This window comes from Diachasma alloeum, unplaced genomic scaffold (genome assembly GCF_001412515.2).
Source record: "Diachasma alloeum isolate Michigan unplaced genomic scaffold, Dall2.0 Dall_scaffold_00288, whole genome shotgun sequence".
NCBI lineage: Eukaryota > Metazoa > Arthropoda > Insecta > Hymenoptera > Braconidae > Diachasma > Diachasma alloeum.
Window position 1 is genome coordinate 1,706,010 of NW_021680427.1, and position 27,570 is coordinate 1,733,579.

Genomic DNA, 27,570 nt, shown 5'->3' on the forward strand with positions numbered 1-27,570 from the left:
TAAAAAGTAAAATTATTCTGTTGTCCTCTGACCTAAATGATTTGAATAATTATGATTCGTTTGTTTATATTTCGTAGAATGGTATTCAATTCTCTTTTGTTTGTTAGATTGTACTCATGAAAACCGCTTTACTTTCTCCACTCGTTCGAGATATTGCACCTGCTTTTTTTTTTAGAAAGGATTGGTACCGTGAAGTTGACTATGTTCCATCCTTCATGCAGCAATCACCCAGTAGAAAAAAGAACATTATGGAATTCGGTTTACGCTCATGCATAAACAGAATCGCACAATCAGATGATGAGATACTTCCATCAGAAATAGTTAAAAATTGAAAATCCCGTAAGCTGACAAAATCGCCAGGCCTTTTCTCCCTGAAATTTTAATTTTTCCCCCAACCGTGGACGTTGCAAAAAAGTACACTTCCCCCTTTGAAAGTCCATCAAGCAACATGGACTCGGCATCGAGACTGTACTCACCCCAAGTGGATGCTGAAAATGGCGCACTGAAACGTTGAAAATACTCATCGTGAAATGCTCGTTGAAATTTCATTCAGGATTACTGACAAAATCCCCCCTGTCCGTCTTTATTTTTCTAGTCGTATGCGATTTATCAGGAAAAACATGGTGGAAACGGGGACTCGAATAAGTAACATTAAAAAGGATGAATGCGCTGAGCCCCAGGTGTTGTAAAATTCTGTCTACGATTTACTGAGGCGAAGAAAAATGACTCTAACTTACATCTACACAACTGCACTGAGAACCAAGTGGTACATTCGTGTAAGAAATCGTTATTTACCTTTTCGACGAGTGATTTTCCTTTAAAAAATCGCGTGACAGTTTTCGCTGAAAGCCCTCAACATCCGGAGATATCAACGCCAAAATTGCAGAAACCATGAATTCGTAGACGAGCTGATGCCTGTACTGCCCAACGGGGTAATACCGGCCACTCGTATTTCTCAGGGCTGGCTGCGAAAAAAAGTTTTCTTTTCTTATTATGCAAATATTTGACAACAACAAGTAATCTCAACAGAAATTTTCCATTTTCTCCCGTGGAAACATCGTTAAAGAAAATCCAAATCATTTCTTACCGAATTCTTACAATATTTCGACCCGAGAATTTAAGATTTTTCAAATTTTCAGTTGCGCTATAATTGAATGGAGCGCGCAATATACGTTCGTTGTACATTTCCACATCTATTGCGACCTTTTCGATAGCAGAAAAATATCTTCATCAGTTATTATTTGCTATTTTATCAGCCTCCGCCTTTGTGGGTAATGCCGCCCACGGTTTCTATAGGACTGCTAGACTCTGCAGCTAGAGGGCGGTAGAGTGACAGCTCGATTGTTTGGGGTAGTCGGTGGCCACTGGAACATCGGGTAAATTCAGGATAATTTATTATTATTCACGTGAAACCTTTCGCAAAATGGAGGCAAAGAATAAAAAAGAAGGATGCACTGAGAAAAAAAATTTTTTTTGCCAAATAGCCATTTTCTTGAGAGAAGTATTTATTTTTTCAATACCATTTTCCTCCAGTCGAGCCATTCCCAGACAATTCTCATTAGGTTTCAATTATGACAATTATGTTGCTCTTGAAGATGATCATGGTAGTTAAAAGCTCGAATGAACTCCCTCAATAATCACAAACATTTAAAAATCACTTGAAATTCTTCCTTGTAAAAAATAAGAAATTTACGAAAAATGAAAAATTATTAGAGAAGTTTATCCATGGTCATGTTCAACAGAGTCATTCTCTAGAGCAACATCATTGTCATAATTGAAACCTAATCAAGCTCGCCTGAGTGATGCGGTTGGAAAAATACGATTTTGGAAAAATAAATGCTTCCCTCCAGTAAATGAATATTTGGCAAAAATTTTTTTCTTCTCAGTGTGAAAATAGGAAAAATTATAACAGTTGGTCTGCATTACTCAAAAAAGTCATCAAAAGAAGGTGGGCGGTATTGGACGCATATCGGGCGGTATTACACTCAAAGTTCGATTCCATCGCTCACTGGCCGATGGCAATTGAATGACATAATTAAATATGTTTAATGTTAATAAAAAAATCAGTCCTCTTCACATCTTCGAGTAAACACCTCGAAGAATCCATTCTAACCATTTATGACTCCTTGTAGAGTTCGTGGCGGAAAAAAATGACTCATTTCCCTTAGGTGGGCGGTACATGCATCAGCTACCCTACATCAATGCACTTTGGACAGTTGATTATCCGATCGACATTATGGTCATCATGAAGTACAGCCGATGATCGAACTAAGAGTCTCCTCAGAGAGTAAAATTCTGAACATGAAAAATTCACGACGATCCTACCGCTAAAAGCAAAACGCCGCGTGAAGTTGTTTTATATCGACATCTGTTTTCATTATGTCAAACATACATATTATCATATCATCATAACTTTCATGCCACCTGGGCCCTCAAAGTTTACATAGCAAAGACGCAATGACATGTTCAATAAATATTAAAGTCAAATTGTTATACATTTTTTAATATTTTTAAAATAATTTTTTTTATTCTTTTTTATATAAAATTTTATTTCGAAATATATAAAAACTGTTTGACAACAAATTTTAAATTCTGATTGTTCAATGAGTCGCGTGAAGTTAGCCACTTAAAAAATACGCGCTTTCAAATTTTCAAATTATTTTTTGTTATAATTACTAATTTTCTCATGTTTATCATTTTCGAAATTGATTAATTCTTCCTTCTTGGATTTTCATTCATTATGTACTTTTATGAATCTTATAAATTTAAATTTCTTCAATTTTCCTTTTTTCGCAAATGGTATAATTTGATTTTCTTGCATTCCATGATGTGAAAATCCTAGAAAATTAAAAATTAGAAACTCACAGAAGTCTCCGCTTAAACCAAGTACATTCGTCCAAGAAATTCTTATTCACCTTTTCAACGAGTAATTTTTCTAAAAAAATCGCTTGACAATTTCCGCTGAAAGCCCTTATTACCGGGATAAATCAATGCCTTGCAAAAACCATGGACTCGTACATCAATGTACGTTGGAGTCGATGGTCTGATCGACATCATGGAGTAGAGTTGAGGACCGGACATTAGCGTCTCTTCACAGGGTCTCCGGTAAAACATGCAACCGAAAGCGATCAATCTCCCTACACGTTGAAGCCGAAGAGACTTGACCCTTTAGAGACACTCAAGTCAGTCAACGAGGCCACCGACGTACACTGTACAAGAAAAAAAAACCAATAGCCCCCTAGTGAGTGAAAATACTCTCAAAATAATGTATCACCCGTAACGTTCACATCCATCTCTCCATTCCACTCAAGAAATTACGGACAATTGAATGTGACCTGGAACATCTTGCCGAGTAACGGTCCCCCACTCAATACAGAATTGCTTTTGTGATTGCAGGAAGCAGTGAAGAGTCGAGAACAGGGCCAGGTGATCCTGGAAAGCTGGGGGTGAAGAAATCAAGGCCGAAAGCTTCGTCACCGAATCGTCAAGGACCTCAACAGTGTCAGGTGAATATCCCGCATGAAATAAAAGATTTCCTGCATTTTTCTATGTCATCATTTTATGTAGGAAATATAATAAAATAGAAAGTTCGTCGACTTTTGAATATGAATTATGTATGAGTATCATATGAATGTATAATTCATATATTCACAGGTTTATGGATATAACAATGCACATGCATCGATTTTCATGCACCAGAAATAACAGATTTGAATCGAATAGAACTTTTTTTAAAATTTTTTCCTATGTTCAACACTATACGTATGAAAAAATTCAATAGAAAAGCGTAGCGAATTCGCTAGAAAATTCTATGGAAATTCTCTAGAAATTCTATGGGGATTCTATTAAAATTCTAGAGAATTCTCGTTAAAATGCTATTTGTTTTTTGCGCAGATTCTACTGTATGTTTGATAAGAAAAGGCAATAGATTTCGATTTTTCTGTTTGAATTTCTTTCTTGAGATTTTTTCTATTAAAACTACTGGGTACGGATTTTCTAAGTTTTTCTGCTATAGTTTGTTTTGTTAAGTATTGCAGCATCCGAATGAAAAAAACTTAGAAAATTGAGGTCCAAGTGTTCTTGTAGAAAAAAATCCAAGAGAATATTCATATAGAAAAATGGAAATCTATTGACTTTTTCCTATTAAATATCTCATAGAATCAGCGCAAAAAAACTGATGGAATTTTAACGAGAATTCCCTAGAATTTTAAGGGAATCTCCATAGAATTTCTAGAGAATTCCAATAGAATTTTCTAGCGAATTTGTCTTTTCGATCTGCTGAACAAATTGGTGAATGAAGTGATTGAGAAATCGGGAGATTAAGATAATTAGTCTACTTATTTGGAGGATCATTCACTCGGATTCAGATGCAGATGCGATTTTAGACACCCAAAAAAACGAGTTTTATTTTAGATTTATGATCGAAAATTGAGACTTGAAAGTGTCCACGTATGAACAAAATCAATAGAAAACCTTAGTGAACGCTCGAGAATTCTATTGGAATTCTTTGGAAATTCTACGGGGATTCTATTAAAATTCCAGAGAATTCTCGTTAAAATTCTATTCGTTTTTTCGCAGATTCTATTGAATATTTGATAGGATAAAGTCAGTAAATTTCGATTTTTCTGTTTGAATTTTTCTTTTGAAATTTTTTCTATTCAAACTACTGGGCACGGATTTTCGAAGTCTTTTCCGCTATATTTTGTTTTGTTTTGCATCGCGGAATTCCAGTGAAAAAAACTTAGAAAATTCATGCCCAAATATTCAGACAGAAACAATTCCAAGAGAATTTTCACATAGAAAAATCAAAATCTATTGGCGTTTTCCTATCAAATATCTCATAGAATCAGCGCAAAAAACAAATAGAATTTTAATGAGAATTCTCTATAACTTTAATAGAATGAATTTTTTCTCTATACCCTAGGTTCAAATTAAGGGTTTATGGGTGGCAATGGGCATGGGATGTCCGTAAGCTTCAGAGAAAAAATCATCATCCGTAGTCTCTGAATTTGTGATCAATACTGACATTTTGGCGCTATGTTTGATGTCACTGAAAGGCATAACAAATTTCAAATTTTTTACGACAGGTTAATTCCTCTATCTATTGTTCCTGTTTAACCGTCAGAACCTTATGACTCTCAATTTTTCTTCCTATCACTCTCATTCGATCCCTTTCATTGCCCCTCGTAAAATGAGGTCCCCGTTGCAACTTGTTCGCAATTCACAAGGTCTTATTTTATCACCCGGTCCGATTTTTCTCCTGGAAGCAATTGCACAGATAGAGGAAATCGAAAACTTGAAATCAGTTGAAATCATTTGAAAAAGTGTGCAATCATTTTAAGGATGTATACACTCTTTTCGCCAAAATTCACGGTTTTTGAATTTTTCTGGTAAATTGTTGATCGGATTGAGGTAAAAAAATATACCGTTTTTGCGTTTTATCATTACTTAATGACGCACGGAATTTCATGATCGTGCAATCATTTTCCTGCATTTTTTCAAAACCTGTCCGGAAATTCACAAAACTTCAGAAAAAATTCAGGGAAATGATTGCACTACAATAAAACTTCGTGAGTCAATCAATAATAATAAAACGCAAAAACGATATATTATTTCGCATCAATCCAATTCATAATTTGCCAGAAAAATGAAAAAAACGTGAATTTTAAATCATGGAATGTGAGACAAAATTCTATAAAATCACTTGAAATCAACAATCGATTTTTTTCTCTGTAAGATTTTGCGGACTTCCTCAATCGAATATCCTCCAAAAATGTCAGTCGAGTTGGTGACTTGATTCAAATAAAGTTCGACTTGAATCAAGTAGATTCCAAATTACGCTGTTAAATTTGTTGTCTCAAATTTTCCGTGCTCTTAGAAATTTTTATCGAATTTAATTACCCCTGAAATTTCAAAGAATTTTGTCATTGAAAATTCAGAATTTCGAGGAAAAATCAAAGAGAACTGGAAATTTCAGTTCCATTTTTCTCTGAAAATGAATAGAAAAACCAGAAATTCCAGTAAATATATTCTGGAAATTTCGGGATAGTAACACTAAATTCGATTTGGGGGAAAAAATTATGAAATTTCAAATAAATTAAGGAATTCTCGTTTTTATGCTGCTTAAAATTCTGGAATTTTCCTGAATTTTCAGTGAAACCTACAATTTCATCTTTTTTTCCCCTAAATCGCACTCAGTGTCACTATCCTGAAAATTAGTAAACTGTCCATGAAATATCATTTTTTTCCAACAGTGTGACACTGTTTTCACAAGACCGCCTTGTTTATCCACAAAAGGAGTCGGAAACTCGGATAGGCTGGATCCCCGTCTTTCTAATCGAATCAAGAATTTTTTTTCGCTGCAACATTTCCATCAGTGACTGAAATTAAACCCAAGCCAATCTCAATTCATTTTAAATTCACGTCGATACGCGAAACGAAATTGACACGTCCAAAACATCAAAGAATTAACCACCCCACCAGCTGAATACGAAAAAAAAAGTCAGTCTTTGATACCAGGGATTGATACATTTCAACAAAAGCCTCCATTCAGAACCATAAAGAGTGAAAAAAACAGCGATGAAAAACCCGTAGAATTCTAAAAAAAAATTGGAGGCTTACACCATCTCTGCAAAATAGTCCCGTCTGTGCTGGCCACTGACGCACGCACGATGCCGGGGAACCAACTGCCGTTAACAGGAATGACCTACTTTCCCACGGTAATTCACATTCACCCACACAAGAATCCACCAGTGCACATTACCGTGTTATTCGCATCGACTTGGCCGAGGCAGAAACACAGTCGCCATTGCTACAATTCTCTTCTAGCCCTTTTATTCATTTTTTTTCAATGCCAGATGAGTGCTTCCGTCCAATGTGTACTATAGGCACACCAAGAGCAATTAACGATTTCGATAAAATAGAATTCCCAACGCTTGGCCTCCGGGGGACCGATCCTTTTTCCCTCTAATATCTTTTTTCCTTGGTTATTTTTGTTGCGGTAAAGCTCGCACTGGATATGCCGCTTTCATTTCACTTTTTTTTTCGTTCACGGTTGAAATGCCGTTGCGATTATGGCTCAACTGCTGGAGGATAGAAAAAAAAATGTGAATAAAATCCAAAGTGGAATTATTAATTGAATAATTATTACTGGACAAACAGTGGGAGGGGGAGGATTTCGCGTATCAATTTCTTCTGAAACATTGCATTTCGAATTTGTGAAATCATTACTTTATACCAGGGATAGCCAAATTGCCAATATTTTATTACGATTAAATATTGTAGCCATTAATTAGATAACATCACTCTTGAAATTTTTTGAGTACTTAAATATCATGAATTCAAATATTCAAATTTTCAACTATTTTATCAATCAATAATTGAGGTAGGAAGTTTGGTGATGATCAAAGTCATGTTCAAAGTCATCTGTGGTTTGAAGTGATTAGCCAATCTGGTCAAATTGCGGTTCAACGAGACTTCTTGCCTACAAAACCCCTGTGACGATTACGATCCAAGAAACTTACTTTTGATTCGACTCATTCAGTATTGCTGATTTGAAGGAAAAAAAAACAAAAATTACCAATTATCTGTCGACGGTCCGTTGTGCCCTAGCGATTTTGTTCTGCGGTCCGTTTTGCCCTACCCTCCCCTACAAAAAAATGCTTTCTATGACCAGAACATGGAGAGAAATTTTCTAGAAAAATTCTGGTATGAGTACTGAAAAAAATCACAATCCACCAGTTGTGAAAAATTATAGTGCCGTTGACGTAAAATTTCTCAGGATTTCTGGTGAAATTTCTTAGGATTTCTGGTAAAATTTCTCAGGATTTCGGTGAAATTTTCACAGAAATACGGGGAAAAATTCACGTTTTCCCAAATACAATTTCCAGTGCCAGCAATTTTTCCCTGGCCGTCACTTTTACCGTGCTAGCACTAGAATTTTTCTAAAAAATGTCTCCATGAAAATTCCATAAATTTGACCGGGAAAAGTCAGAGAATTTTGTTGAAACTTCCAGGTGGTCACCCTGTAATAAAAAAATTACAATCTGTTGATAACGAAGTGCACAGAATTTTCGAACTTTAACAAATGCCGCCCAATCCTGGAGTGAGCAATCATTTTTTTTGTCAAATTCTGATGAATACGTTCCCCGTATCATTCTGTATGTGGGCAATTCACCCAACGCCCCCCAGAATGTGCGCCATATCACTCATAGAGCCTCCGCATATGCTATGTAGTGAGACCAACGTTGAATATTCAGTCCGTGCAACTCTCGAGCGCACACGAGGTGAACACGACACACACCCGATGTCGTATGCCAACGTTGACATTGGCTCCACGTAGCCTCCCGGCAATGGTTAGGCGCTCACTAACCGCTCCGTCGTGCCTTCCCTACCATCAGGGTTCACCGTTGCCATGTATCTGTATTCAGACGTCTTAGTGGTTGTTTATTCCTGCATATCCTTCAGCGTTGATCCCTGAAGCATGCAGTACTCCGACTGTGTAAGAACCATTACCTTCATCACATAATTGAATTATGTCCTGCACGAGTTGTTGACGGGCCATGTCGATGCATCAAGTTTCGAGAGGATTAAGATTCTTCGGGGATCTGAGCGCAGAGTGACCCTTTGAGGAGAGTAATCTGCATTCACTCAGCTGAAGTTTGCTTCTGTTGTTCCTCCATTCTCATCTTATTCCCAGCTATAACGAGTCGGTTAGATAATTGCTGGACTCGGAGGAAAACTGGGGGAGAGTCGAGCAGAGTGGAACGTTTTTGATCAATTCTAATTCTTGATATCGGTGTTTATGAACAGGAACATTCGGATTTTGAGAGCGTAATAAGCGTTCCACTCTGTCCTATTGTTGCATCGTTTTAAAAGATGCTCTAATAAAATGTGGTTTATTGTTGTTTTGAAATGAAAAATACCATATTTAATGGATTTAATTCACTTGGATGTCTAGTACGAGTTTCAAAGAATTTTATAATTGAGAGATCAGTGTTAAAATTTTCGTCTGAATTTTTCGTGCCAAATCCGGAAAATTTTTATCGTGTTTAATTTCCACTGAAATTTCAGGGAATATTGACTTTAAAAAATCAAATATTCAATTAATTTTCGCTTCAAATGATCTGATAATCAATAAAATACTTGATTTTTCAGTTAAATTATTCTGTAAAATTTATAGCATTCTGTTTCTGAATATTCATGTTTACAATTACCGTGGATTCTTTCACCAAATTGTGAACTTCCAACAAGTCTACTGAGAATTTCATCCGAAATTTGTGACCATTTAATTCACCGAATTTCCATTTCATGTACAGATTCTAAAGGGCTGATCATTTGTGATTGCTATCCTCAAGAGTCAATTATATTCGATGGACTGGATTTCCACACAAGCATTGTTGTCCTATACTTTGTCGTTCGCCGAACTTTCTTGTCCTTTAGACCCTTCATCCACAAGTGTGGTGCATCACTTGCCAAGAACAATCGACAAGGCGACGGTAATAGTGTGCCTGTTTGAAGGGTCAAAGGCTGACTACGGTTAATTAATTAACTTAACGAGGTCCTCGATGTGGGGCTACCTCGGCGTTAATACCTGAACAGTGGGAGAGATTAGGAGTGAATAGATGTTGAAACGTCTATGCATAATTCAGGGTGAAAGATGTTATTGACAAAGGGATTGATTGGAATCAGGGCTGGGGACCGGATAATGGATCCATCATGGTCTCATCAAGATTTGATATTGGGGCTTGGACAGAATGGCATTCTGCAACTGTTTTTATTTCGTAAATCAGGTTGGATGCACGGAAAAAAAAATATTCTCGAATCGGGTATATAATATTCCGGATTCCGGAATAAACATATTCCTGATTCCGGAATATTATATTCCGGAATTCGGAATAATATTCCGGAATTCGGTATATTACATTCCGGAATTCGGTATATTACATTCCGGAATCCGCAATAATATTCCGGAATCCGGAATAATATTCTGGAATCCGGTATATTATATTCCGGAATCCGGAATAATATTCTTGAATCCGGTATATTATATTCCGGAATCCGGGATATTTTATTTTCATTTCCGGAGACATTCCCAGAGGTTTGCCGACTGTTCAAAGGGTAAAGGGAGTATCGTGAGATAATTTCCGATAATAAACTTTTGGTTGATCGGAGAATTTGGGGTGTAAACGTTTTTTTCTGCTTCACAATCCGAAAAATTGAGTTTTTCACCCCTTCAATACACTGTTGAAAAATTTTCACTGAATTTTTCGGATTTTAGTCTTGAAATATCAAACAAATGACAGTTTCACTGAAATTTCAAAAAATTTGGTCACTGAAAATTTAGGATTTTCATGGAAAAATTCCTGGAAATTTCAACTGAATTATTCCACACAGAGAAAAAAAGTGAATTAGCTTTAGAAACCAGTTTCTCGATTTTAGAAACTCCTGTTCTTAAGCTTTATATCCTTGGTGGGATCATAAAATTTAACCAATTAGGGGATTTTTTTTAAGAACTCATATTTTCTAAAGCCAATGCTAAATTTTTATTAATTTTAGAAAATTTTCAGATTGAACTAAAAATTACTGCCGAGGTATTTAGAGGGCGTAAGTGCCCAATACATAGGGAGGGGTGCTCAACATACACTGATAGAACGGATTAGTTATTGTTAACGAATGGATTTTGGTTGGCGGTTAGGGTCTATTCGGTCCCACCAAATGTTCATTCGTTAATAGTTAACGAATATATATTTGAGGAGCCTTGTTTGAGTTGACTTTCGCCATTCAAGTGAACCATTCGTTAACTATTAACGAATATTCATTTGGTCATATTCAACTCTACAATTCGTTAATAGTTAACGAATCTCGTTTGGAATAAATGAATCATTCTATCAGTGTAGACATATAATACCTAGACCGCGCATGTGGTGGGGGAAACTGTACAGGTTAAGGCAGAGAGAGATGCTGTCAGTCCCTACTTATCCTTGTCCAGCAGTGCTGAGAGTGGGAGGAGAGATGCTGCAAGGTGGGAGTAAAAATTCAACTGCGTAGGGGAAACCACGGAGAAACGTTTTCTCATCGTGTTATCGTAAATTAATTTTTTTTTTTCGTCATTAGAATTCGTGACAATTGAAAAAATTGTAAAAATATTAGGATGGTGAATTTTTATTGTGTATGTGGTATTGAACGATCAGGTTTTCAACTCTGGCCGTTCAGTTGGAAATCAGAGTTGGGACAACATTGTCCAGTGGGGTCTAGCAGTTTCCCCTGGTTCATAACTATCTTTAGAGGCATTAGCACACCATTTCTCGACCCGCTCTTTCATTTGAGCCCAAAAAAAACATTCATATCTTGTCGGACATTGCTGTTATAAACTCTGGTTTTCAATTCAAAACCAGAGTTGAAAACCAGAGTTTGTAACAGCGATGTCAGATAAGATATGAATGTCTTTTTGGACTCAAATAAAAGAGCGGCTCGAGAAATGGCGTGCTGACGTCTCTAAACATGACAAATGTCTCTAAAAATGATGCCTGTTTTCAATTGAAAAGCAGAGTTGTGACAACATTGTCCAATGGGGTCTAGGAGCGTCCCCTGGTTCAAAACCATCTTTAGAGTCATCAGTACCATTTCTCGAGCTGCTCTTTTATTTGAGCCCAAAAAAACATTCATATCTTGTCTGACATCATTGTTATAAACTCGAAAACCTTTCAATTGAAGGCCCGAGGTGAAGACCCGAGTTTGTAGCTGTGTGTGAAATTCACACGCAGAGAAATGTTCAGTAAAATTACGGAACTCACAGTTCGCTGACCGAGTCCGGAATCGGCTCAGAAAATTTAAGTGATGGTATCGTAATTTTTCACAGGAGATTGAAGTAAAAATTACAGAACGCTCTGGAAAAATTGCGTGATTTTAGGTAAAAATTATGTGACAGTTCCGTAAAATTTCCTACAATCACATTTCCCTCTAGAATTGCGGAAAAGATACGTAATTTTTATGGAATATTTCTCTATTTCGGCCATCTGTCCATGAAATGCTACTTTTTTTTTTGTAACTACACACTTTTCCAATAATTTTTTTTGCAATTTTTTTTCCGCGCACTACCCTACGCAATCGTTCATGTTACATTTCATCTGTGTATTTATATTTCTGGAATGAATCCACTATTCCTCAGTAGCGGAGAACGGTAATCTTTCACATGTATCTCTGTACAAAGTTGCAGTAATGACATTGATTCAGTTCTGCAAGCTGAGACAGGCATGGAGATCTACATCTAACTGAGAATCCTCGGGATGAAATCCCAGCCGAGATGCACGAAAATGGTGAAGTATGTAAGCTCTGATTCATGCTGAATTGAAATCTACTCCTCCTGACGTTTCGGTATCCGGAGCACCTTACGCGCTAAGTTCCGCAAATTAGATTTTCCACTTAGATATAGTGCAGATATAGTGTACGACGGAGATGCAGTAAGTTGGTACGAGTCGAATGCATGTAACATCTTCATCATTCGACTGCAAGCATTGTTATGTGATGTTCCTTGCTTTCTGGTTCATACTCCGAATGCTCGTCATTTGTCCTATCGACGTATTCCAGGAGTTAGCACCTTGTTTTATGACTTCGTACCTTTCTGCTTTCATTAGTAATTCTGATATGCGATGGATATTTGGACATTTTGATTTCGATGGATTAGTATGATATGTGAAGGGAGGATTCGTGTCAATGGATGCGCGGAAAGAATATAAAATACGAATTTACACTGACAGAAAGAATAAATTTTATCCAGAAAATTTTATTTGGACCAACTATCATTTCTTTCCGTCCCGGCGGGCACAAAGTTACATTTCCCTCCCGCTTCGCGGGACGGAACTCTGACTTTGCGTCTACGCCGAGACGGAAAATCGCGTTCTAACCACGGGAAGTAAAATAAAGGACCCTCAGCCGCGTGCTTACCAACCTCGCCTTCGGCTCGGCTGGTAATTGCACTGGCGGCTGAGGATCCTTTATTTTCCCTCCCTAGGTTAGAAATATACTATTGTTAACTTTCCAATAAACATGATTTCATAGTGAATATCAGTTATCGTTTCTTCAGATACAGTCGATTGGGAGAAATCGAACTTATATAAAATTGAAGTTCCTTTTATTCGTCGCAATAATAAGAGTATTTGATTTTTTTCTAACCAATAGTTTGCTAACTCCAGAAATTCGTTGATTTAGTAAAATGTCGTTGTGTTGGAAGAAGTTTATATTCCTTGACTAAAAAAAGTCGCATTAGTTTACAATAACAGAATCACAGGTTACGACACTTCTACACAAACTTGGATGTCACGAATTTCGTTCAATGTGATGTACGGAAAGCTTAATTTAAACATCGGATTCAAGCGAGAAAACAACACTCATTTCATTCCTCAATGTAATCATCTTCTAGGTAATTTTTTATCAATTCATGAAAGTAGAAAATTTCTTGACTGGAGATTATATTAGGTTAAAAATTTGAACTTTTCCATTTTTGTGGTGAATACTGAGGTACTTCTCACCAGTACACGGGTACTTGACGTATGATACTTGCATCAAGTTGTTTTGTAACTTCGAGAAAGTACAAAAATATGTCTTTTCCCCAGAAACCTCTTGGTACTAGGTACAAGTACTTTTTCTACTGATCAAAAGTATTTTTTTAGTTGTACTTGTTCCAAGAAAGAAACATCTCACTATAAATAATTTTTTCAATGACAACGTGAAAAAATTACTGACAATTGGGTAAGTTGACCGGTCAGTTTGCACCATAAGGTATGCGTCAAGTTGAAATGGTCAGAAAACAATGAATTTACGGCTGACTTGATGCACGTAAAAAATTACCGTCATTTTGCATCCCTAGTTGTAACGCTGGGCTAGTAACTGTATTCTATTATCCAACCCTCCTCACTTCGGGCTCCAAGCTTGCTGAATCTCGACAGTGGTGTCTCCCACTTACAATGAGCCGTCTCTTCACTCGTGATATGGGATAATGGTAACTCCCCCATTATTCTTCCTGGTGACTCAAAAAGATAGGATCACTTTGAATTCGGTGAGAGGATAGTTCCGAACTTGGAGGACAGTCTATGAAATTTTAAGAGAGCTGTCACATTATCCTATTTCCTCTGGGTAGCCGTGGAGAACTAGCCAACTCAGTGAAAATCAATGGTTCCATCGATGGCTGGATTTTCATTGGAAAGACTTGTGGAAAACCGCTCCGATCAATTTTTAGCTTGTCAAACTCTGAATGGAGCAGTCCTTAGAAAAATGTCATCTCACCCCGAATTATACCAGTTCGTACATCAAGGAAATTGATTTCGGTCACATCTAGTGGTTGACGAGCGCCTGTCATACGCTATGGAAATATCCGTTTGAGATTTTTCCGATAATGGAGCTCTGAAATCACTCCGTGCCTGAGGTATAGATTTCTAGCATCTATTCTTCTACTTGAAGTTTATTTTTTCCCTGATGGCATTGAGGTAATCGATCATGTTTGGAGTTTTCGAACGTTGGGTGGGATTAATTTTTTGGTTTTAATTACGAAAAATATTTGTTCTCAGAATAATATTTAAAGGGGGGCACGTGTGAAATTTGAGTCTTCGACTGATGGAAATAACTATCGAACGACTTTTTATGTATTACGGGGTACCTAAAAAACTGAGAACAATTCGGTGCTCAACCCGTTTTATTCCATACGTCAATCGAAAACGTCGTTTTTCACAATTATCAGTCGATTGAAACTGTTTTGCTTCCGAATAGAAGCTTTGTAATCGGTCGATTTTTCGATTCTCTAATTTTGCTTGGAAATTACTTAGAATGTCATGAAACGTCGAAATGCGATGTTTTTAGAGCATGTCTGTAAATAAAATCATTATTCATATTCATAATTTGACCAAAAATGGATTTGATGCCTACAAAAATTAAGTTTTCACAAGTTTAAACAATTTTAATTGTTTATTTATAAACGAATATGAAAAAAATTATTCTGTGCAAAATTGAATTTGAAGGGCGCTGAATATTTATGATTTTTTTTCAAATTTTTCTTATGCAATTTGATTGACAAATTTGATGATTGAAAGTGGTAGAATCTATAGAGTGGTCTGTACCAAACTGTGAACGATGCTTGAATATCGTTAAGACGAGAATTTCTCAATGTATTTGAATTTTCAGTGAAAACATGAATATTCAGTATCAAATCACATAGAATTTTCAATTAATTGAAAACTCCAGAATACATTTACCGGAATTTTACTAATTTCCATTAATTTTCAGAGAAAATCCAAGTTGATATTTGTATTTCTCATTGATTTCTCCATGAAATTCTGAATTTTCAGTGACAAAATTGCTTGAAATTTCAATGGAACAAAAATGTGATCAACATTTCCAACAAGTGCACTGGAAATTCCATCCAAAAACATTTAAGAATGTTTAGCCAAAACCCACATTATTCACAATAATTTTGATATTGTTTCATATCGCAGGTTCATATTTGAGCCACACGTTAGTTATCTTAATCCATCCATCGGGGCATCCTAGTGAGAAATTAATTTCTGAAAATCACTTCTTGTAACATTACGCTTAGGGAAGAAACGTGCCCGTGTGAACTTTGATCGAGATGTTGCATGGGTTAGACACTCAAGATATTGAAAAAAAAACCACAAGCCATTTACTTTAGACTATGGAGAATCTATCGCCGGCGAGAACAAGTAGGGGACCGGGCCATATAGGCGTGATATCTTCGATTGATTTTCGAATTCCTCTAAAAAAAATTGACCGCCATTACGAGTCGAGCAACGCGACAACACCGCGCAACAGCTGATCGATGTCGGTAAAGTCGGTGACGATAATTCAGTGCTGGAAGCATATGGACACGTATAACACACACAACCATTCATCTCACTATTGCAACCCCACTACTAGCCAAAGCGTGCGATGTTGCCCGATCAAAATTCGACTGGTACCGCCGCAGTCACAAGTCCTCCATTATTTACGAACATTTTCTTTAATTATTGTTTTTGAGACCGGAAAAGTACACCAGAACACTTCCCATTTTATGAGAAAAATAATTTGTAACATGAATGATGTATTCTGTCAATTTTATTTTTCTTTTCAACTGACTTGTCCACTTGATTGGTTAAACATCGTTAAGAGTGGTTCTAGGCCATAATCAATAATTATGCCAAATCATTAGAATTGCTTATCTTAACATGATTGAAGCATTGCACTGAATTTTCATACTGCAGTATCAGTGGAATCCTCGTTTAACTCCCACCCTGCACAATCAGAAACAAAAAGAGACTGCAATCAGTGCAAGCTATACCTGTATCACATCGAGAGAGCCATGGAATTCGCGACTGCGAGCAAAGTGGACTATCTCCTTCATCTTTCCGATTCCTCCCACGTTCAGGATATTCCGCGGATTATTCTCATCGTTCCTGCCTCTGAACAGGTTACCCGCCAGTGGAAAAAAGAAAATCTCTGAATTTAGCATACAGTGTCCATCGAATCGGAAACTGCTCTCGTTTCATTCTTCAAGAAACACGTGGCCCACGGGCTCTAGTGCATTCAAAGTATATTTTGCTCGTCGGACCACATTCGAGTTGAGTTACTTGGTCTGACTATAAATTGGGTCATTTAAATATTGCGCATGGGCGCGTCGCGCAGCGTATACATTATTTGTCATTTGTCGGATTATCAACAATCCAAATGGTTACCGGGACGCTCCACTGAGATCTAAGAGAAATGGGAAATTCAATGGAAATGTAGAAGATAATTATATTCGGAAGTAGAATTTTGCGAATTAAGATCATTCTGCTGTCATAAACAATGCTTCTCTTCACGCTTTTTTTCAGACTAGGAAAAGACGCGCGTTTCATGCACTGAGAAAAGAAATTATTTTTCGAGGGGCTATTCACAGACGAATTGGGTGACACTCCGATTACAAAATGTAATCGATTACCCAGGATTACGGGACTGATTACACTGATTACCACTGCCTATGTGATTACCGTGATTATCAAGAGCACAGAATGTGATTACATGATTACAAATGATTTCGTCGATTACATTCTGTGAGTACCAAACATCTGTAATCATTGAAATCACAAAAAATGGCCTCTAATTAAATATGAATTGATGGAATAATTGATTATTAGAATCTGCAAAGAAATGAGGAAGGAGGGGCGGGGATTAGAACAGAGGAATGCAGTCTCCATCAGTCCATCTAGAAATTTGGGCATTTGTAAGTGCCATCAGCAAAATAAATTTACTGAATATCTACCATTGATGGAGAATGAAATTTACCAGTAGATAATTCAGAGATAATTCAGTTGTTGGTTCTCTAGAATAAGAAGAAATGTTAACTCTATAGAATCACTCTGTGCAAAACGCATTCGCTATGCAAGGCTCTGAACCATAAACATCTGGGATTCCAAGAAAAATGGATCCAGGGATTTCTGACACATACCATTGGTAGAAATGACGCGCTCGAAAATTCAAAAACAAAATTCACGGTCTCCCTAGGAGCAACTACAAAAGATTACACTGATTACAAATAATTACGGCGATTACAAATGATTACCACTTGATTACAAATATGGCAATCATGTGATTACAATGATTACATTGATTTCACCGGGATTACAATTGATTACATCAGCGAGTGACACCACGATTACGTCTGTGAATAACCCCTCGTTATTTTTGCTAAATATCCATTCACTTGAGAGAAGCATTTGTTTTTTCAAAATCGTATTTATGCAATTCGGTCATTTCCAAGCGAGCCTGGTTAGGTTTGAATTATGACAATCATGTGGCTCTAGGGGATATAACCTCAAAATAAAGAGTGAGGTACTGTGAAGCCAAAAAGGGAAAGACTTTAGGGAACTTTGAAGGTATTGCCTTGACATCATTAATGGCAAATAAAAACAGTCATTGTTAATATTTCGCTTAATTTATGATCGTTCTCATTTTGCAATTTTAATATTCACGAGACCGAGACAAGACCGAGCCGAGATGATAATCTCCAATGCCAAGGATAATTTTTCTTTGGCTTTTCCTGGAAATGAGGAAGACAATTTTCTAGAAAAATACAACTTCTATGAAAAACTTGGATAAATACAGAAACCAATGAAAATAAGCCAAGTCAGGGCTCAATAAAAAATCAGTAAAGATAGAACCAACGTCTTTAGCGCACGTCAGAACATGGAAGATAAGATTGATATTAGGCAGTGATTGCAAAAATTCCGCGCCAAGGACGTTAGTTTTATCTTTACTGATTTTTTATTGCGCCCTGACTTGGCTTATTTTCATTAGTTTCTGTATTTTTCCAAGTTTTTTATAGAAGTTGTATTTTTCCAGAAAATTGTCTTCATTGCCTCATTTCCAGGAAAAGCCAAAGAAAAATTTTCCTTGGCACAGTGTTTTTTACAAAAATAATTATTTTTGTTTTTTAGGAAGATTTCATTTATTTTTGCAAAGCGAGGAAGCAATCAATTTTATATTGGTCTACAAACCGAAAATACATATAATTCATGAACTTAATTAATAATATTAATTATTTGAAAACAGGGTAAAATATTCTCGCAAAGAGCAAAATACCCTTGCATGTCACCTCATTTTTCATGTTTATTTTGCGTTTACAATAAGTAAATGAATCGGATAACAAAATGAGTGGAGTACAAGGAGAAGATAGAAAGAATAACATACTCTTTCTCTCTCCCTTCTTCACGCGCGACGCTGGTTCACACTGCTACCAACTTCGAACCCCAAAACTCACACACAGGGCTCGGAGATAACGTGAAATGCGAAAATGAAGATAGGAACTCATTGCTATGTGCGTAACTTTCTTAATATTGACTTGAACAAAAAAGTGGGCACATTAATGAAAAGCTTGTGAGCGATTTATATGATGCAACTAAGGGTATTTTCCATGTAGCTTGTCTCGTTTTTATTTATTGAATAGGCATGATCCGGAGGTAGTGGAAGGGGGAGTTACTTCGTGTATAGGTGTTGGACAGTCGGAGTCAAAAATTTTCCTTGGCCGATACGCTGCCGCGTATCTCGATCTGAGACTGAGATGATGCACTCTAAAGTCTCGCCTTGGCTCGTCTCGTGCACAACCCTAATATTCGGAATATCATGAGTTTTCCCGGTTTCCCAGACCAAAATAATTTCATTCCCTGACTGCAGAAAATGTTCGTAAGGGTCCAATGAAAGGGTGGAACAAAACGTGAGCAATACACTGAGAATTTTTTTTAGAAAAATTCATATGCTAGCACTAGAAACATTATCATTTTAGCACCGAAAATAGTACAGAAGAGGGACAGTAGGAGAGTGGAATTCCGGGAACCCCTATGCCCCCACTACGCGCGCCCATAGAGAGGAGAAAAATAGGGATCAGCGGGTTTTAACTAAGATACCTCGCTTGTTGCGTCCGAATTCAATGAAATTTTCATTTTTACTGAATGAATATCGATAACTAATCAATTTATATGGGTTCAATGTTTTGATTTTGTATCGCCCCCGTTTCCTTTTCTCATTAAACATAACCCCGCGCGATAGATTGGCAGCTGATGTTGGGGAATTGTTTCCGGACTCGAGAATAATCACAGACGAAAAATTACGATTTTTCGATGGGAAAAGTGGAAAAAAATCGATGTATATTTCTATTACTTGAAAAAAGTGGCGTGACCCCCGCTTAAGGTCGTGAGAGACCCTCATGATCACTTCGTTTGTCTCTCTCGCTTGACCCTTAACACCGTTTGATCCTTATAACTACTCTCTTCCCGTTGAAAAATGACCGGGGTCATAGGTATTTTATAAGAAGCCCGAGGAACATAAACATTCGGGAGGCGATAAAAGTGCCGAGAGTGGGGGTAGACCTCGAGCGCTCGGAGCGTGAGGTATCTTATAGGGAAGTATCTTATACGAAGCCTCTACTGTATTTATGTTCCATTGAAAATTCAATCAAGTTGTGAAATTTTCGTCTCACTGCCAATGAAAACTCATGAATTTCCTTGAATTTTACCTAAAACTTGCAATTTCGTAATTATTTTTCCCTCAAATCGGATTCAGTGGCATTCTCATGAGAATTACTACCATGTTTCTCCATGTGATGAAACATAAAAGTAAACTTCATGCAGCCCTACCCTTACGGTAAATTCAAAGATTATTGAAAAGTGCAAAAAAATTGCAGAAAACTCGATTAGATTCGAAATTCCAATTTTTTTCTCAATTTAATCGTTTTATTTCGTTTTGGTTTTTAAAAGAAGAAATGTTTAAAAATCAGAACTTAGCCCAGTGTCTCATGTGAAAATCAACATTTCCATTGTAATCAAAGATTAAAATCGTAATTTTTTTTTCATTAAATGTGAAAAAATCAAGAATTTTTTGGACACCTCATAAAAAATAATCCACCGTTTTGCAAACTAGTTTTATTATTTACTTATAAGCGGGAAATGTTTGAAAAAATATCAATTTTCTACAAAATATAATTTAGATAATACTGACTGGGTATGAATTTTTTCAAATTTTTTCCATGCAATTTAGTTGAAAAATTTAAAAACTGAAAATATCCAAAAGTACCGCGTAACCCAGCCGAAGGGTAGAGCTACTTTTAATTCGTATTTATGTTATGCGATAAAGTTTCACAAGATTTTCAACAACTGTCTGTCACGCTCACGTGATTCGAATAATTTGATATGTTTGGAAGATGATTCAATGCTGACGTATTAAACTTATTTCATTGTAATTCTGTTTGTAGGTGTGCGGTAAAGTGTTCAACAATGCCTCAGCACTGACAAAGCACAAGCTGACGCACAGTGACGAGCGGAAGTACATTTGCACGATATGCAGCAAGGCGTTTAAGCGGCAGGACCACTTGTGAGTTCATCTTGAGCTTCACTCCCTGTAATTACGGACTGTTCTCTCTAAACCCCATACAACTCGTATTCTCCAGCGAAATTTCTATATCCCTCACCCTTTCCCCATCCTTCAATCTTCCAGGTATCTAGTCTATTTCCAATCTGAAGATCGGGGTCTAGAATTGTTCCAGAAATTATACCTCCTCTATTACAAAGGAAAATAGATTCCACTATATCTAGAGTCGCGTAATGGTTTTGAGGCATGTCGAGGGAGTATCAGTATTCCCGTTGCTCAAGGTAATAATTTAATGAGCTTTTAATACCGAGTGTCATGAGGATTAATTGAACATATTGAATGAATGAATAAAACGATAGTCGATGGACAAAATCATTGAGAACATAGATCGGCATCAATCATTACTTTTATTAATATTATGAGACAGTGGACCTTATAGTAATTTCGATTTATTTATCGTAATTGAAATTTGAAAATTAGTATAATAATTGGTAATTTAATTTCTCAATTAGTGGTTGATAAAATAATTCGAAATTTGATATTTAAATTGGTGGTTATTTTTTTTATCAAAAAATTGGTGAGTAATATTAACAATTGACTTATTCCAAATTTAACTGTTATTCAAAATTTCAATTATGCAGATGTCTGATTGAGAATATCCAAGTGAACGTCGCGATTTTGAAAAATGAACTTTTTTCATAGAATTTCGTGGGAAATATTTGATTTGATTTGAAAAAACTAAAATTGTGAAAGATATTAAATTTCCTTCTACAGCTTGTCGAAAGACATTTTCATTTATTATGTTTTTTGAGGTTGTGTTAATCATTTGCAGCAAATCCAATTTTTTCATTTTCAAGGTAAATTCTGTAATTTTTTTGGCTGATAGCAGAACATATGAAACCAACTTCTTTGATGTTAAAAAAAATTAATTGTAATAGTCTCGCCCGAAATAAATGAACAAATTTTTCCTTATACACGGGCTCTTATGGGATTTATGTTGAAATTACAATTCACCTACTATAAGACTAAAAAAATATAAATAAAAATAGAAGGTAATGTGCAAAACTACACTGAATCGAATGACCAGAAAAAAATTAGGGGTACTCGCGCAAAAGGAGGAAATATTTGAAAGATTCTATACCATATGAGCACATGTTAGCGCATGCATTTGGTGCATTTTGTTCACTCCATTTCTAAATAATAAACGTGGGTTGGTGGATTGAAATTTGTATCAAGATAAAGGGAATAACTTCATCTCTTAGTTGAAAAAAAATCAATTTTTTTAACACTTGCGATTTTGGATAAACATCCTTAAGTGGTTTCATAGCGTACAGACGGCGCTTCAAAACGTCGTTTATTGCGGCAAATTTTTTCAATTCAAATAGATGTTCTAATCAATTTAATCTAGGGACCGGGAATTAATTTGTACATCTAATAGTTTTTGGTAGAGCTAATTTTTTCTCTGAGTATAGATAGTAGATCGTTGGAGAATGTTTAAGACCTGTTCAAAAGAGTGAAATCATGAATTCAAATACTGAAATCAGTGTGGAATCATTTTATTAAATCTCAATTAGAAGAAAAGACCAAAATACTTGGAATTGTTGAAGAATAAGACACGCTTGACTTTTTGCTATAAAATTCCATTGAAAAATTTCACAACTGAGTTATTATACATGAGGTCATTCATCCTAGAAAGGATGTTCGTGTATTATCCCCAGAAGATGAAAAAAAGTTGAGAAATTTTCCATAAAATGCAGGTTCTATTATCGAATGTCGACTTTCTCATCGTTTTTTATAAAAGCTTTTTTTATTATCAAGGGACCCAGTCGCCTCCTAACATCACGCAGAGCTCGCGACGCTATTATCAAGGGACGCAATCGCATCCCAACGTCAAGTAGAGCCCGCGACGCTATAATATACACGATCCAACTTTCCCCCTCCGCAATCCATAAAACTTTATTACTTTTCAGTACGAAAACGGTTGAACGGAATACCTTCCCGGAGGCTTGACATAATATATTCGAATATTTTTTTGGCGAAACACACTGAGAGAAATTTCAATGGTAATTTCAACTACAAGGGAATTGTCAAAAAAATAATAGTTACGGTAACAATAAACATTGTAGATTCAACTACTACTACTACTTTAATATATGATTGTTATATTAAAGTGAAAATTACATCATAATGTTGATAACATTATTTGACATAGTAAATCAAATGATGAAGCCCAGTTTAATCTACAAAGTTTATTGTTACTGTAAATATAATTTCTTTGACAATTCTCTTGTAGTTAAAATTACCATTGAAATTTTTCTCAGTACACAGGTTTTTCGATTTACTCTGTCTCATAATGTCATTGTCGTAAATTTTTCTGTCACAACATCTTGTTACAAATTTCCCAGTTTTACCGGTTTTTCGTTGCAAAATTCAACTTGCCAACGCGACCAACGCGGCCATCGCCCGAAGGTCCTCGAGTGCATTTTTCAGTTGACAATTCTGTGAAATATTCAGTTTGAAAACTAGTTGCAATTTTCAGATGAATGTTACGCGGAAAATTGTGATTGAAAAATTGGTGTAGAATTTTGGCCCGTCCACAGCTCGAACGTTCCAATCGAAAATGAATGTTGTCTGAAATCATTACAAGTCTTCATAGAGTAAGAAAGTAGTCCGCAGCAGGGCCGAAAGACAATTTAGAATTGGAAAGGTTTTCGAAAAAATCGGTGGAAGGGCAGGAAAGGTTTGGAAAATCGTTCGGAGGTTAAGGCACTTCCTCAGTACAGTAGACTCTCGTTATAGTCGCACTCACGGGGCTGTAGGGGCAGCCGATTCTGAGAATGGGACTGTATTTCTCTTCCCCCACCAGACGCTCACGGTAAGCCTAAAGTCCGGGAATCGGGAGCGATGAGAAAATAAATTTTACTCCAATTATTTTTCTCTTCAATTTGCATTGAACATTTTTATTAAATATAAAAATTATTTTCATTAAACACTTTTATTAAATTAACAAAATGAATTGCGTTGAACACTTTTAGTAAATTAATGAAATGAATAGAAATATTAATAACATCGCATTGTTCAATACACTCCAAAATTTATTCACTTCATTCAAATAAAAAGCAGGATTATGCACCACTGCAAAGACCCTCTCTTCGTGACAGTTAAGAGTGAACTGAATTTCTCTCTCGCAAATTCATTTTTCCTAAATTTTATTTCCCGAATTTCTTAGAAATGCAAAACAAAGCCCATTCCGAGAAAACACAGGGGCATTTAAATCCACACCTCGGTGGTGGTACGGAGTGGGGGAAGCGCTCGAGCTCGAAAAAATCGATATGAGGGGAAATGTGACTATAACGAGAGTCTACTGTATATCTTTGGGGTATAGAGTGGGGGTAAACCTCAAAGGTTCCAAAACTCCATCGTTCGAAAAAAAAATGAAAATTTTGAAGATTCAAGAGTGAATGGAAATTTTGCTGATCGGATTCCTTTTTACTTATGACTTATAATTATTCAGTCGACGATTTTTTTATCCTCAAATTTTTTTGTTAATGATTTTATTAATAAATTGAAACTATCGTCAGAGATCCGGCAACAATGCATTTTCGTTAGTCGAAGTTGGAGTTATTGTTCTTTGATATGAACCTATACTACACTATAGTAGCTGTGCTTCCATTTACTATAGGACCGTCGACCTAACCCTGTACATTCTAATCTTCTCTCGCCGTTGTCATGTCACACCGCTGTTTTCCCCTAGTCCTATTTACTAAAGATGAACGAAACGTGAAGTTGTTTTATATCGAAATATCTCGAAACTGCCTGACCGCTAATCCTTAAATTTGATTGGTCAATATGTGACACGAAGTTATTCACAAAAAAAACACGCGGCATTTTCAAATTCTTCAGTGACATAATTTCAAATTCTTCAGAAGTAAATTTTTTTTTCACGTCATATATATATAATATATATATATATTTCACATGTATATATATTATCGGTGAAATTAATCAATTCTGTCCTTTTATGGAGACCGATTATTTTAAAAAATTGAAGATGAGTAATTGAAAATGAAAAATTCTTTATAGATTCTTTTACTCTACTTCGCTATTCACTTCAATCATTAGTCGAATTTTCTTTGATTCATTATCAATATTTATAAGGTATTCATGAGAAAATGAAATTCAATGAATTCCATTTCTTCATTTCAACAAATGAATAGAACAGCGCGCGCGAAAGCGCGCGCATAGCACTTGTTTAACGAAAATTCATGATCCTGCGATATATTTTCAATGATTTCTCAAAATCTATGCAGTAATAAATTATGAGATTGCAGAGATATATTCTTGGAATGTGTTCGATGGTGTAAATCGGGTATTTGCATTGCTTGTACATTGTCGATGCTCACACTGAACATTTGAAAAGTGACTCTCATAAGACGCTGTACAAATGATATTTTTAATCATTTTCTTTACAAAAAACTGAGCGGTCAATTGTGTTCGGACTCCTTGCGACATATTTCTGGCTATTTCAAGAATTTTTTTCTCAAAAATTGACATGTTCTGTACGTTGTCGACTGTTCCCATATAACTGACTGAGGAAGTACTTTAAACTATTATATAACGACATATTCAACTCGGACAACTGAAAAAAATAGGACACAACCCGAATAATTCAGTCGAATCAGGACTTTTCAGATCAAAATAACTCGGGCCTGTGTAACAGCGAACTCTCTGCTATAGAGGCTCTGAAATTTCCCGATGTTCGCCAGTAATTCTTCCTATTGACTCCCCCATATTTCAGTGTCGTTCATATATTCCGCATTACGCATTCATATATTCGATACGTAGCGAATTTCCATTAATAAATGTCTCCTCGTGTCCATAGTAAAACGAAAATATATATTCTTCAAATTAATTTCACCAACTGATTAGTAAATACCGCCGTAATAATGTCACTTCACTTCCCTGAATAACATATTTCCCGAAGAATTCATGCTGCAACCGCTGACAAAGTTTGACTCAGACCAAAAAACGAAGCAGACGCAAGAATACCGAAAGGAAACAGCAGGTGGCGAATTCACGGAAGCGCTCTTGGACATAGGATTCCATTTTCTTGGACAAATAGGAAAAGGCGTAGAGGAGAATCGATAACATTGCACAGAAGAAGTCCGTGGGTGTCGTTGGCTCTTTCGACCTATGGCTCGTCTGTTCGCTCAACCGGATGAGTTGTATTTTTCTTTAGACATGGATCTCTAAATCCCGTCGTGCTGGCCTGCCTCTTTTCATTCAACGACGCCCAATCGGACTACTTCAACCCCCGCCCACCGTCCTGCGGATTTCCAAGTTCATCTCGCTTGGACAGCATTTCCGATCCTCTTTCTCTTGCTGTTTTTATCCATTCTGTTGGAGCCATCTAGGCTGTCTCATTCTGTGAATGTTGAAGTAGAATCAGTTGAAACTATAATACTTTTTTCAAATTCATGTTTTCCTCACGGCTATCAATTTTGAATTATGTCATTAATTCGAAATCAAACTTCAAAAAATTTTTAGAACTTTGCGAGAATTTTAAAATTCCCTGGAGAATTCAGGAGATTCCAGAATTCCTGTTTCGGGGAATCCAAAAATATTCACAAAGATCCTCAGATTTTCTGAAAGAATTTGGGAAATTTCTCGGATTTTATGGAAAATTCTAGAGAATTCGCAGGTTCTTTAGTTCTAAAAAAAATGTGTTGATTTAATTAGATCGCGACATGATTCAAGTCAAGCTCTACTTGAATCAGCTTAACTCAACTTGACATTTTTTGGAAACACTCCGTTCAAGTTGAGACTCATTCAATCCTATTTAGATCAAGTAGAGGCTCCGGATCGAATCAAAAACGAATTGTTTGTGTAGATTTTTCCCCGAGTCGAATAATTGGACCTGACAAATTCTACTTAGGTCTTTCCGTTCAGAACTGGATAGGTCTTGGGGAGCCTCTTCCCAAATGCTTCCGAGACCTTTCTACCTCTGTTTATGTCCCATTTCAGAACTTGTTAGGTGTAAGCAGGACTTGCATTCAGACTTTCCAAATCCTTGCCGGTCCCCGTAATTCTATGGGCCTATATTAAATCTGCGTTCATATCCCTGTTTACTCATGCGTTATTGAAATAAAAAATGCAATTATTGTTTTTGTTTAATCTCGAAAATCGACATTTCACGGGAGGGTGGAGGGGGGATGCATGTATGCGGAGGCTTGACATTTTTACCCAACAAGCGGAGAAGGTTGCAGAATCTATTCTAGCCACTCGTGCCCCTCCGCTTGCATGCATTGTGCAAATAAAAAATGAGAGTATTAACAAATCTGACCCTTGTTCCAGGTAAAAACCGAAAATCTGACCCTGTGGCCCCCGGTGAAAATTGTTTTTTTCAGTTTTCACTTTTTCCACATACTTTTGAGAGTTCTGAATAGCCCGTCGCTTAAATAGTTGGAATCAGCGTTCACCCGCCTAAAAAAATCGATTTTGGCCAAAAATCCAAGATCTGACACTTTGAACCTTGGGACCCTTGTGACCCTTGTGACCCTTGGACCGACTTTCCCCCTGGAAAAATCCAAGATCCGACACTTTGGCCTCCGGTGAACATTTTTTTTTTTCATTTTTCACTTTTTCCACATACTTTTGATAGTTCTGAATAGCCCGTCGCTTAAATAG

General features: G+C 36.4%; 1 protein-coding gene across 1 annotated transcript in view; it reads left to right on the plus strand.

Annotated features, from left to right (window-relative positions):
- LOC107038772 overlaps positions 1 to 27,570 on the plus strand; it is a 469,173-nt gene that overhangs the window by 300,126 nt on the left and 141,477 nt on the right. Inside the window, exons 5-6 of the mRNA XM_029126156.1 lie at positions 3,397 to 3,506; positions 20,768 to 20,886. Of these exons, the coding sequence (XP_028981989.1) occupies positions 3,397 to 3,506; positions 20,768 to 20,886 (229 nt within the window). The remainder of the gene's footprint in view (positions 1 to 3,396; positions 3,507 to 20,767; positions 20,887 to 27,570) is intronic.